The sequence below is a fragment of the Elephantulus edwardii genome, unplaced genomic scaffold (assembly GCF_000299155.1).
Source record: "Elephantulus edwardii isolate Elephantulus edwardi_28Jun2011 unplaced genomic scaffold, EleEdw1.0 scaffold00420, whole genome shotgun sequence".
NCBI lineage: Eukaryota > Metazoa > Chordata > Mammalia > Macroscelidea > Macroscelididae > Elephantulus > Elephantulus edwardii.
This window is the reverse complement of record NW_006400170.1, coordinates 622,041-635,580: the sequence shown is the minus strand read 5'-3', so window position 1 is coordinate 635,580 and position 13,540 is coordinate 622,041. Positions and strand designations below refer to the sequence as shown.

The following is a 13,540-nucleotide window of genomic DNA, read 5'->3' as shown; positions in this document are numbered from 1 at the left end:
ATCTGACCAATCAAAATAATGACCACCACGCTGGCAGGGCCTGCAATCACATTAGAAATGGGACACAGTAACCAAAAGCACCTGTGCCGTTTGCACCCCTGCACTTTTGGGTAACTGAAACACTGGCATCTGGACTGAGGCGGAGAGCACTTGTGGATTTGGCCTTGCCAAGGACTAGGAGCCTCCTACCACCTTGACGATTCTCAATGAAGCTCCCTGCACCACTGCTGATGAGTCTGAGCTGGTTCCTAGCTGGCCCTCCAGTGGGTTTCTGAGGGTGTAAATTGTGTGAGAAGACACTGTCCACCCTCCTCTAGTGGAACCACTAGAGAGGCACTGTCTTTGGGGGAGCAGTGTAACTCGTCCCTACTATACTAGCAGAGTGCAAGATCTCTGACATCCATAGCTACACTAGCTAAGTCACTCTTCCCCTGACGCCACCACGCTTAGACCTGCCATCGATCTCCTCACCCCAGCCTCTATGTGGAAAGAAACACCAGCAGTGTCTTCTCTGCGTAGCCCTTCTCTCTTCGCCGTCCCCCTTCTTCCCTCCCCTGAACAAACAACTGCTCTGCCCACAGTAGTTTATTCTGAAGAGAGCCCTGTGGCCTAGTGGTAAGCACCTATGCTGCCAAACCAAAGGCGTGCGGTTTGAATCCACCAGCTGCTCCATGGGAGAAAAATAGGCAATCTCCTCTCGTGTAACTTACTGTCTCTGAAAACCCGCTGGAGGGTCATCTATGGGTCAGTTCTGACACAACAACACATAACAACAGCTTATTCTGAATGCAAGAGCCATGCCAAGGAGTGAGCAAGGGCTTAATTCATGTAGCATCCCTGGGAAGGGTGTTGGGAAAGGAAGAGCTCCTGGTCCCTCCTCTTCCCAAGCTCGGCTGGAAAAGTGGCAGGTGTAGGGGGCTTGGCCTCTGTAGACTAAGTCAGGGACTGGGCAGAACCCACTCCAAGGCCTTTAACCCAGTGTACTGAGATTCTGACTGCAGGGAACCAGTAATGAGCCCAGGGATCTTAACCCACTCAAATTCTTTCCAGCAGATATGCTGCACCGTAAAGTCGGTTTTCTGAACAGGAATTATCTGACTCAGTGGAGATTCTTTGGCCCCTGACTTCTGCATGCCTGAGCTCTTCAGGGAGTAGTTTCTGGAATATGACCCTGCTGACTGAGCCTGGTGTGACATAATTGCTTCCCCTTTCTCCTCCCTGGAGGGAGGGGAGCATCAAGGAGGGGGCATTACATAAATAAATTATTACATGCTATGTATCAGAACAGAGTCTCTGTGGCTTCTTGTTGCCCAAGCATGGCATGGTGGTCCTCATGTTCAAGTAATTGCAACTTTGTGAGGTCGTGTGCTTCCTTCGGGCTTGGGTCTGATATGTGGTACTGCTCTTCGCCCCAGGAGCGAGGCCCTCGAGACTTGGCCTAGGGTTTAGGGTAGGTGGTGGCTTAAAGTCCCAAAAGGCCCTCGGGCCTGGTCAAATTGTTTTCCTCTCAAACATTCTTCTAGGTGGTAGAGCACTGGTCTGTGTATTGCTGTACAGAGGTAACTAGTGGTTGCTGTGATGCTGAACACTGGGACAGTGATGTGCCAAACGTGCTAATAGGTACCCATGGTGGACAGTGTCTGCTGGAGCTTCCCGATTAAAACAAGCCTGGAAGCAGGAGTAGCATCCACTTCCGAAATGGCTTGCCTCTGGAAACTCTATGAACAGTGCTCAGGCTTTTCGTTCATAGGGTCATCATGAGTTGTCTATGACTCGATGGCACCTAGTAACAACAACAACAACAACACGCATCAGAAAGCTAGATAATGATTAGGGATGATAGAAGGAGAATTAATGCCTTTGAGCTGTGGTACTAAAGAAGATTATCGAATATACCATGGTCTGTTAGGAGAACAAACAGATTCATCTTAGAGAGGGTGAAACCAGGCTGCTCCCTGGAGGAAAGAACTCTGAATCTTTATCTGACATACTTTGGGGATGTTGCAATGAGGGACCAGTCCTTGTAGAGGAACATGCTGCTTGGAAGGGTGGAGGGACAGTGCAGGAGAGGAAAACCCTTGATGAGATGGGTTAACTCAGTGACAGGGGTAATGGGGTAGGTGTGTCAGAGACAATAAGATTAGCACAGGATAGAGCAGGCTTCAGAGCTGTTGCACACTGGGTCGCTATGAGTTGCAGGCAAGTATACAACACATAACAACAACAAGTACATTCAACTGCTTCTGCATTGAGTCAAAACCAACTCACAGCTGAGTCTCTGGCAGGTTTTCAGAGGCTATAAACTCTATAAGGGGAAATTGCTCATCTTCTCTCAAAGTGGCGAGTGGATTTGAACCACCTGCCTTTGTTTGAGTTGGCAGCACAAATACTTACCCAAGAGACTAGCACACTCTACTTGTCCGGTCTCATACCCTCATGAGTTCTATCAGGAGCTAGAGATGAGGGGAAGTGCATGGAGGTGAGTGGGAGAAGGGGTGCTGTTCCTGCTCCCTGATCTCAGTGTGTGCTGTGTGTTACGCTCCCCAAATGGTGAAAAACAGCAGTGTCTGAATGAAGCTTTGACTGTTCCTGACAGCATCAAGCTGCATTTGTGCCACTTGTAACTGAGAAAAGGATGTTAGCCATACGTAGTCAGGTGCCCTTTGCATGCCTTTCTGAGAGTCTTGAGGGAGTGTGACTGAGCAGGCTGAAGGAGAGGACGTCCCTGGTGTGCGAGCAGGGGACAAGCTGGGGAACCACCTTCCCTGTCGCTTCCTGGTTCCCATTAATCACTCGATGGGGAGGCCCAGCACGGGTTGATTAAGAGACCGATGGGTTCTGAAGGGGCCAGGCTGCTAGGTCTCCTCCTCGCCAGTCTGGGACATGGATCTGTGGCTTCCTGTTTGCTCACCGAGACCCAGAATCATGGCATCCACGTTGTTGAGTCTGACTCTACTGTTAACTTTATAGATGCTGAGAGGGCTTCCTGACAGCTGTCTCCTGGTCAGATAACTGAGGATTCACAATCACCGACCAGAAACCACGGGCTGCTTATTAAGTGGGAGACAGAATCTGCAAAAGCCGAGGAGCATGTGCTACCCTGAAGCAGCCACACATGCGCCTCATGTGTCTGAGGAGCCACGGGCCTTCTGCAGGGCAGCCTTCCCCAGCACAGTGTCTCCCACACCGCCTGCTGTCCGCCCCACAGGCCCCAACCACCGACCAGACACTCCAGCTTGACGGCTTCATTCTGGTGCATCTCTTCTAAGAAGTAACCATATATAAAATAATGAATTTTTTTTTTTTACTCTAAAACGTTCCCTCTTTTTCCAAAGACAAAAAGCACTTTTTTTGAGGTGCCTAATTTGGAATGATAGAGTTGGGGAACAGAAATTATACTGTTTATATAATTTGAGCAGAACTTTCTTCTGAGTTATCTTCATAGAAAAGTTTTACCATTCTTTGGAGTTTTCATAGCCACTCCATCAGAAATAAAATCAAGAATTACCTTGAAGCATGCTGAGGCTGTCAAAGATTGCAATCATCGTGAGTAAGGCCAGGGGCCCATTCAGCCAAGGAGGAAGAAACTCCACTGATGTTTTTAGAATCATCTGTAATATGGTCTAGAAACTGTTCAGCTGCTTCTCAGCTGCACTGCTTTGCTATCTAGGCTACTAAATTAATCTCATTGCTGTGGAGCTGGAACCAAAATGTAGCTGACCTTTCAGTGAGTTTTCTGAGGCTGTACATCACATGGGAGGTGAAGCCCCATCTTTCTCCCATGAGGCAACAGGTAGATTTAAACTATCTGCTTTTGGGTTGGCAGTGCAACTCCTTACCCACCAGGCCAACAGAGCTCCCTCTGGGCCACTAAAGAACTTTTATTTTTAAAATCCACCAAAGATGGAAGGAGACAAAGATCCTAACTGAAGTACCGAAGAGCAACACTTCACAATTATTGCCAATTCCTGACTCAGGTCACCCTTTACCCTAAGCTGAAGATATGCTGGTACATCCCATTTTAGAGACTTCACAGGAAATATATACGAATCACGACATTAGTCACAGCTACACCTGTTTGCTAAGTGTATGTCTCACAAGGCTGGATTAACATCTTGTATCAAGAAAAGAAATGCACGCAGCCAGGCTCAAATCTGGGGCTTTCATAAGCTAAAGTACCAGCAAGGGAGGGTGTGGCTGCAATAACTGGATGTGGAAAAGGTGCAGAGATTAGCTTTCCTAGTATCCATGGTAGAGGGATAACTCTGTGGACCCTGTCCTTTCATTATATCCCCTTCCAAATGATAAGCAAACTCTGTAAGTTACCTATTTGCAGTGGAAGTTCTCTCTTCTGCAGATTTAAATTCTAAAAGAATCTGTTTGCCCACTGAGCTTTCTGCCTGGGAGCTACATAGCAAATGTCACCACCAGGCCATTCCACTCCCAGTGCCAAGATGAAGCTACAGCTCCCTGAAAAACTCAGTTCCCTGGCTGGGGAACTAAAGAGTCCCCTCAGGTATCTGCCTGGCATCACTCTTCTGGCTGTGCCAGTCTCAGATTATCAAATAGCTTTCAGTGTCTTGTCTTTGACAAAATGTGCTGACTGACCAGAAATCCCAGATAGCAGAGAATCAGGAAACTGGTCCCAAGTAGATGAAGAGGCAGTAGTTGCATGGGTCCCTAGGGCAGTTAAAGGCCCCTGGAAGTGGAGCTATGCAGAGGCCAACACTTCCTTGAAGCTCCACCACTTCAGGGAGTAAGGTTTGGCAATCAGAACATTCGGAGGGGAATGGGCATCAGTGTACATGACTTCCAGTTCCTTTTTTAAATTTTTCCATCTTCTCCATCAAGCCTGGGTAATTTTTTTAGTAGTTCCTTACACAGAGAAATAGGAGAAAGCATCACACCAAATATCAGTGGTTTTTTTAAGAGAGTAAGCGCTTCTCTTTCTGATTTCCCTAGGGGATTAATTGCACAGTGAAGCCAAGCAGCTTTGAAACCTGACCCTGGATGCTCAGTACAACTTGTTTATGTCCTGTGTATACTTTTGAAACACTACAAAAAAGAAAAAGAAAAAAAACAAAACAACAACCAAACCCAAAACAAAAACCCAACAACACAACAAAACAAAACCACCAAACAAAAACAAAAGCCAAGCTAACTTTGCTGTTGAGTTGAAACCAACTCCTAGCAGACTCTCCAGCAGTTTTTCAGAGGCTATACTAGGATTGTCCACCTTTTTCCTGAGGGCCAGATGTTGGATTTGAACTGCTTGCCTTTGGGCTGGCAGTGCATCTCCTCATCAACTAGGTTACCACTAGTAATACACTGAAGCATTCATCTTTCATCTTTCATATGAAGCAAAGTGAAAGGGTGAATGTAGGAAAGAGACTCAGTCTTTGGGAGACCTAACCTTTTGGTTGACAGCGGGATACACCATGCCATCAGGGCACCAAAGAACAGACAGTGTACACTGTCAAGCAGAGATTCTCAGGATTTGAAGGAAACATTTAAGGAGTGAACTCTGACACAGAAAAAGCTCTCCTAGCCTGTGTTCCTGAGACAAGCTGGTTGTAAGATCCAGACCTTCTCATTCTAGTCCATCTATTTTACCAGCACCTGGTGTTTAATGTCAGAACTACAGAATCACAAAGCTACAAAACCAAGCTAAGGACTGCTGGAAAACCTGCCTTGCTGCCCCCACAGGTCTCTTTTGAAACAAAAGAGAGAGACTTGATCATTGCTTCCACAGAGACAAGAGCTGAGATATAATTTAAAAAGGGACATTTAACTTTCCAAAAATGTTTACTAAGTGTTTATCAATCTTCTTCATGATGAGTAGGATACTGCTAAATTTGCGCACTCTGGGGCTACCACAGCATTTGAAAATGACGGAAAACAAAACACAATTCCTCTCAGATGTGGAACTGAAAGAAGCCCTGAAGCCTAAAGGCTATTCAGTGGCATCTAGGCTGGGGGACCCAGCTGGCAGCAGCACGGGGCTCACTTACTATTCAGGATGCCCATGCAGAGCATGGGATGGAGGACCAATTACATCTCAGGCCCTCCATGCTGGGTGAAGGCTATGGGACCATTTACTTCTCTGTCCCCCAGTGCTGGATGTGGGTTGGAGGACCCACCTGGGAGCAGCACGGGGTTCACTTACTTCTCTGTCCCCCAGTGCGGGACAGGGTTGGAGGACCCACCAGGAGCAGAATTGGGCTCACTTACTTCTCAGGCCCCCCATGCTGGGCGCAGGCTGGGTGCGGGGAGGCAACGTGCTGTGGTAGGGTGGCGTGGTGCTGAAGAGAATGTCGTTGGGCAGGGCTTGGTCCAGTATGGAGCTGCGGGAACTGGCGAAGGAGGACCCTCTCCGATTACTGCAGATGCTTTCATCCGACAGCGTGCGATACAGTGACCTTCTGGGAGACAGGTTTCCGTAGAAGGCAAACTAGGTGCATTTCAACATAGGGGCAGAGGATGGAGAGGAGAGAGATGTCAAATGACGGCAACATGGCTTATCTTACTAACTACAGGGCCTTCCTGCACTCCTGCAGCCCGTTCTGTGAGTGATCCCCAGCAGACATGAAGAAATGGCTCAGAAATGTGGAGACAGGTGTGCGATGCTTAGCTGCAAATGCACGGGGCCTCTGAACCATCACTGGATTTAATGTTTGTCTTGCCTGACATCCTGTGAAATACTATCACGAATGAGACACACACAGACTTATTAATTCTGAAATGCTAACTGGAACCTCTGTGGCCTTCCAGCAGTAGAGATTCTAGAAATAGAGAAGACTGTCTGCTTAGGTGATGATAGTTACTCAGATAGTGATGGCTTGATTTTAACTTGAAATGACTATATCTAAGATTAAACATTTTTCAGGTACCAATCAACTCCATGTGAGGTTCAAACTAATCTAAACAAAATTAAAATTCACCAATTAAGAGAAAAAAGAGTAGCAGAATGGATAAAAAAAAAATAAAGCCATAAATACGTTGCCTACAAGAAACACATCTAAAAAAGGAAGAGAAAGATAGACTCAAAATCAAAGGCTGGAAAAAATATACCAACCAAATGGCAACCTCAAAAAAGCAGGAGTGGCAATACTAAAAAAAATTAAAACTGGTTTTGAACATTGAGACTTTCTAGGCTGTGTAAAATAGGTTCAAGAAAAATCGTATAGGCCCAGCAAAAATTTTACTGTGCACTTAAAATGACCACTTGAAAAAGTCTTTAACATGATTAAAAAATGACTTAAAGTGATTGTAACTAGATCAAATTCAACAATCAGTCATTGCTGTTGAGTGGAAAGCTACTCACAGCTGACCCTCCAGTAGGTTTTCCATTGCCTCAGGAGGAGCCTGGAAATGGAGAATCCCAATCACCAAAGGAGCCCCCTTTGGGTTAGCAGCACAACTCCATATAGACCCCTATGCTAAAGGATTCACTGAAATTGGAGGGGTCACAGCAACCACGCACACAACCAAGCAAACCCCTGCACAATCCTGAGTCATCCCACAACTGCTGTGCTTAAACCCATTATTAAAGCTACTAAATTAATCCAACTCATTGAGGGTCTTCTTTCTCTTTGATCCTCTACTCTACCAAGTAAGATATCTCTAATTATGAAAATATTGTTGGTTAAATCTCAGATCGCATTGAGTTAACTTTTGCTCAAGAAGCAAGTCATCAAAAACTTCTGAAAAACGCAATGGAACCGGAATTGCCAACTTCTTCCTCTGCATACTGAACCATATTTCTTCTACATAAACAATAGTAAAAGGCAGACCGTGCACATCAAACGAATATAGAAATGGCTATTTACATTCGTGAATGCGACAAGAAGGCTAAAAATATGCCTATTGTACGTGTTCCAACCTTTCTGCTAAGGCGCCCTGCCTGATGAATAGTATTCAAATATGTGTGAACTGCAAAGTTAAATTTACACCATGAAAAGAAGGTGATTTGTCTTAGAAGGAAACAAAACACAGGGCCAAGTAGAAGTTCACTACTGTTAAAAGAAAAGCCACTGGCACTTTCTGTACAAGTCTGTCTGCACACCAAGTTTATACTGTACCTCTACATGATTTCGATACAAGTTAAAAAAGAAGACTCATTATGATTAAGTTCCTATGAGACTGCCTCTTCACACACAACCAGCAGGGCCTTAGAACCAATTATAAGCTCAAAGATTAAAGTGGCTTTGAGGCAATGTCTAATTAGTGCTGTTGTGAGGACACGTTAATGGCAGTATTGTTTTACTAAGGGAAGACAACAACATGCAGATTCCTTCTTGCCTGGTGGATGTGGTGCCTCACTACCATTTTTACTTTATTTCTTTTCATTTGAATGAGAGGGAGACCTGACATGTTAGAACACCTTGCCTCCATCCTGCCAGGCTGACACATTGGCAGGTTAACATTTTACCACTTGTGGACACAGTCACCTGCTGAAAGAGAACGGGCTTTAAACCACCTGGGAAGCGGCTTTTAGTCCTCTCCTTCTTTACCAACTGGTTGAAGGGACCAGAAGGAAGAAGGGAAAAGGGCAAGCCCCATTGCTATTTCCAGAGCTCCAGTGGCAGGATCAGAGTAACTACAGTCCATGTCTGGCTTCGAGTTCCACCTAAGGAATGATCCAGCTGCAGTCCAGTTCCGGAATATATCATCTAAGGAATGGTATATAGCTACAGTCCACTTCTGGAATAGGGTTTCATCTAAAGAATGTTATAACTACAGTCCACTTCCAGAATAAGGTTCCACATAAAGGATGTTTTAATTACAATCTGCCTCTGGAATAGGCTCCTCCTAAGGAATGTTATAACTACAGTCCACTTCTGGAATAGGGATCATACAAGGGTGGGCAGCATGCAGCAGAGAAGAGAGGCCTGGATCACCAGGCAGCCAGCCTGAATTAAAGTGCTGCTGTTGTTGTTGTTGTTAGGTGTCGTCGAGTTGAGTATGACTTACAGCAACCCTATGAAAGAAACATCTGAACCTAGTCCTGTCCTCGCCATCTTCACGCTTTCTGATATACAAGAGCCCATTACAGCAGTCACTGTGTCAACTGCTGAGTGTCTTCCTCTCCTTCATTGACCCTCCACCCTTCCCAGCATCATGTCCTTCTCTAAGGAATAGCCCCCTCCTAGCAACATGTCCAAAGCATGGAAGGTGAAGCCTCATCATTCTTGCCTCCAAAGAGCACTCTGGCTATATCCTCTCCAAGACATATCTGTTTGTTCTTTTGGCTGTCCATGGGATGTTCGGTGCTCTTCTCCAACACCACAGCTCAAAAGCGTCAATTCCTTTTCTGTTATTCTTATTAATTACTACTGCAGGGACTTAGGGAGCTCAGGTAACCTAAGTGGGTAAGGAGCTGTGTGGCCAGCCTAAAGGTGAGTGTTTTGAATTTTGAATCCACCAGTTGCAATGCAGGAGAAAGACAGTAATCTCCTCCTGTGTGATTTACTGCTTCTGAGAGATCCCCTATGCACAGTCCCAACTCAATGGCAATGAGTTGACAATGGGCACAGTGTCAATTTTGAGCACTTTGTACAGTTGTTACTGTTTGGTCACCAGTTAAGGGCAGGCCCTGCAGTAGCTTTTCCATGCTATTTCTTGTCTCTATCTCTGCAGTCCAGCATTTCCAGCTTCCAGCCAAGGGTGGCTGAGTGGGAAGGTCAGGTAAAAAGTATATAGGATCACAGCAGAGGTTCCCTGGGGCCTGGACTTGGAGCTCACCCCAGAACCACTGCTTACTAATAAAAACCAACTTTGAAACAATCGGCCACACAGCCCTCAGAGAGAACTTGTATAAGGTTCATGAGAGAATCTGTATATGAAAGCACTCTGACCTGGTTTATCATCCCACCCCCTTTCTAGTAAGCCCAAAGCACCATAAAACACCCACCTTCCTTCTCCCCTCCTCCACTAAGGGGCTGTCAGGAAGCATCAGCTTCAGAAAGTCTTCTTTTGACAGAACATGTGGAGTTTCGGACACGGCATCCCCTACCACCGTCTGGAGCTGACCAGCTGTCGACATGGCGTCTATCTCACTGTACATTCTGTGGATAGAAAGAAATCAGAGCTAAAATGAAGAGGCATTAGGAGCCTCGCTGGAAAAGCACTTTCAGCACCAGAAATAAAAATCTAATCACCGGTTTCCATGACCACATACACACACTCCACATTCTTATTTAGTCAGTTCACTTCTGCTGTGTTTGCTCCAAATCCCCGTGCCTTTTTGCATTTGTGAAATGAGTTCAACTGCAAAGTGAGATCACTGAATAATTCAGAAACAAAACAAATCTTCAAAGCCCAGGATGCAAAGAAAATATAGCTAATTTTTAAAGAAGGCCGTTTCCCCTTTCTTAATCTGTTGGAAAACAGTTTCAATAATTCATCAGAGATTACTGAATGCCTTTTGAAGCCACTCTGATGCTTCTCAGAGATGCAGGTGCACTTTTCTCTTGAGACTGGACAGCTACATTCACATGTGACTGTGGCCACCCAGAAAGCCAACTGGGGAGGGGCTGGAGAGAGGAGCCACCAGTGCCAGGGTGCGCCACGCAAGTTTATGACCAGAAATTTCACAAAGATGCTTGCATAAATAAAGCAGCTGTCTCCTGTCATTATCAGGGCATAAAAATGTAATGAAAGGCAACAAAAGACTGTCCTGCAGAATCACTGTTTTCAGCCTTCTCCCAGGAAGGAAAACAACGAGCCTTTTAAAGAAAGGTTTATTCTGAGAAATGCCATCTGAGCAACATGCCTAGAGACACAGTGGATAATGAGGGTGGCTCGGCTGGTGGAGGTCGAAGGCCATCCCTACGTAGCAAGGACATTCGACTTTGCAGAAACTGACCCCCGGAGAGCCCTGGGAGATGACCCATAGAGTCCTGGGGCCATGGAGCAAGGCGGACATGCCTCCATAAGATACCTCCCTAGGAAATGGCTAGACTGGGAACGTAGAGTGTGTTCAGATGCACTTGGTCATGGAGAACAGTGCACACCTGTGCAACCCATGCTCGTCCCTGAGCCAGGGCAGCCTGTGCTGTGTGCACCGAGATGCTGCAAGCCCAGCAAACACTGACCACATGAACAAAGACCTTGTGAAAACCTCCTGAAAAGAAATCTGGTACATGATTTAAAAAATGTCCTAAAGACTTGCCTTGCTTGTGAGCTATCTCCCAGGAGGCCCAGGTATTGGAAGCCTCGCAGCAAAAACACAGAGGGATGATGAGCTCAGAGTGTATGAAGGGGGGACCCTCAGTGTCTACAGTGCGATGTCAAGAGGCCTATGCCAGGTGATGTCCCAGGTCCTGGAGGCCCGGCAGCAAAGCCACGGAAGGATAACACACTCAGAGTATGAGGAGGGTACCCACAGGGCCTGATTTGGGACATCAAAAGGCCTGCATTGGGTAACACCCCAGGTCCTGGAGGCCCTGAAGCAAAGCCACAGAGTGACGACATGCTCAGAGTTTATGAAGGAGCACCCTCAGTGCTCACAGTGGGACATTAACAGCTTGTGCCAGGTAACGTCCCCATTGGCCAAGCTGTTGCCCGATATGGATAGGAAGCTGTTGCCCGAGATGGATAGGAAGTGACCAGGCCCAGGGAGGTCGGCCCAGTACGATGTGAGGTGGAGGTCAGCATGTGAGCCAGTCCCGGGTCTCTGCTTAGATCACCATCTGACCAGAAAGATGACTGATGAAGGGGCAAGGTCATGGAAGATACGGAGTTTCTCAGAGTGCTCAAAGACATGGTGGGGAGAGCACCTCAAAGGGGCACTGTCCATCCTGTATTAGCAGTGCCAGCTTGTCACAGGGAATGCCATTCCCCAGAACTACATACAGCGCATTCGGGCACTGCGTTCTTTACCTCGCCTCAGACCAAGATCCCCTGGAAATGGGCTGGAGAGTAACTGAGTTTGGACTTTGAATGCCTAATACAAATTTTCCCACATTGACGCTCAAGAGCTGCTCAATTAAAAAAAAAATAAAAATAAAATAACATCTAGTTCTTGTAAATTGCATTTTAAACTGTGAGCTCATATTTTTTTAATAGAAATAATCAATGAGGATGCTACCATACTATTTTAAAGATATTTTAAGAGTCATTTCAGAGCTACGCCAGGCATCTTCTCTAGCTCAAAATGGTTTCACATTTTGCACCCAGCAGGACTTTTCTGGGAATTGTCTTGGGCTCACAAGGACCATATCATAATGGCCTGGCCTTGGAGAATTTTGTAGGCTGTCATCTTTATAGGAGTCAATCAGGAGTCAGTTTTCCTCTGTGCAGCTGCTGGGGAAGGGGGTTTGAACCACCAACTTGAGCTCTACATGCTCTAATCCTACTGTCCTTGGCATCGACCTTTTTCTCAGCATGTCTGTAAGTAAGTACATTGCTCAGATGAAACCTGGCAGGAGTGTGTCCTGCATGACAGAACTTCCACATTCACACAGAATTTCCAGGAAACAAACGGCTCCATGGGAATTCAAACTGTCGTGTGTCTGTCTGCACAGAATCCACCTGTGTATCATTCATAAATTTTAACTATATCAACACATTATATGACTTTTATATATTCATACATATATATATCACATGACTTACTGAAAGCAACTTTTGAACATATGAACAAAAAATTCTAACTTCTTTAAAATTTTAATGTAAAATCCAAGGAAAGAGGAGACACCAATTTTAATGAGATACACTAATACTAGCATTTGAAATTTTTCTGTAACAAAGAGGTTTCAGAGTCCTCTTTTTGAGCTACCACCTCCCCTTGGGGAAGCTCTTTTGTGAGCCAGCCCCCCACGGTGTGCCCAGCCTCCGGAGAAGAACAGCACCTTACCCCGTGCACGCGGTCCCCTGGGTCCCCTCAGGCCCGTCGGGTGGCGGGCTGCCCTCGGACTTCTTCCAACCGATGACATACTTGCTCACAGCACCGTGCCGGTGGTAGGGCTTGGACCCTGAGTTGGGGGCCTGCTGGCTGCCACTGTGGGACACAATGTAAACTTTGGAGGTGTCCAGAGACCCGCTGTTTTTGGAGCAGTGAGCTGAAGGGCTTCCTGAATGGTGTGAACCACTGGGAAGAAAAACAGACAAAAGCAGCAATACAACTGGATTTCAGCTGGGCTGGCCCATGTCCTCCATGAGCTTGAGGAGGGGACACGCTTCTTCACTCGCACAGCGTGGATGTGACTGCATGTGTCTCAGTAAGCTGGGGACAGGCTGCATGCGTGCCCAGAAAGGGAGCCAGGGCATGATGGTGGCCATCTAATACCTATTATCTAAACTGACATTTTCTACAGGGAGGGAGCTGGAGCAGGGAGCAAACACTAACAAATATGCTCAACCTCAGGTGTCGTCAGGGAAGGTCAGCTACACCACACCATGCAACACGTTACACATGCCCACAGCCAGGAAGACCTGGAATCATGGTCACCTTCCTGCTGGGGGGAAGCGAAGCTGCAAAGCACTGTGTTGAGTCTGATGTTACCGGATGATGTACGCACCATGAACACATGCACCT

The 13,540-nt window shown here is 46.4% G+C and overlaps 1 protein-coding gene across 1 annotated transcript in view; it reads right to left on the bottom strand.

Moving 5' to 3' along the window:
* SIPA1L2 (signal-induced proliferation-associated 1 like 2) overlaps positions 1–13,540 on the bottom strand; it is a 133,024-nt gene that overhangs the window by 30,431 nt on the left and 89,053 nt on the right. The window contains exons 14-16 of the mRNA XM_006902508.1: positions 12,860–13,093; positions 9,914–10,067; positions 6,232–6,451 (exon numbers count right to left, since the gene is read on the bottom strand). Coding sequence (XP_006902570.1) covers positions 6,232–6,451; positions 9,914–10,067; positions 12,860–13,093 — 608 coding nt within the window. The remainder of the gene's footprint in view (positions 1–6,231; positions 6,452–9,913; positions 10,068–12,859; positions 13,094–13,540) is intronic.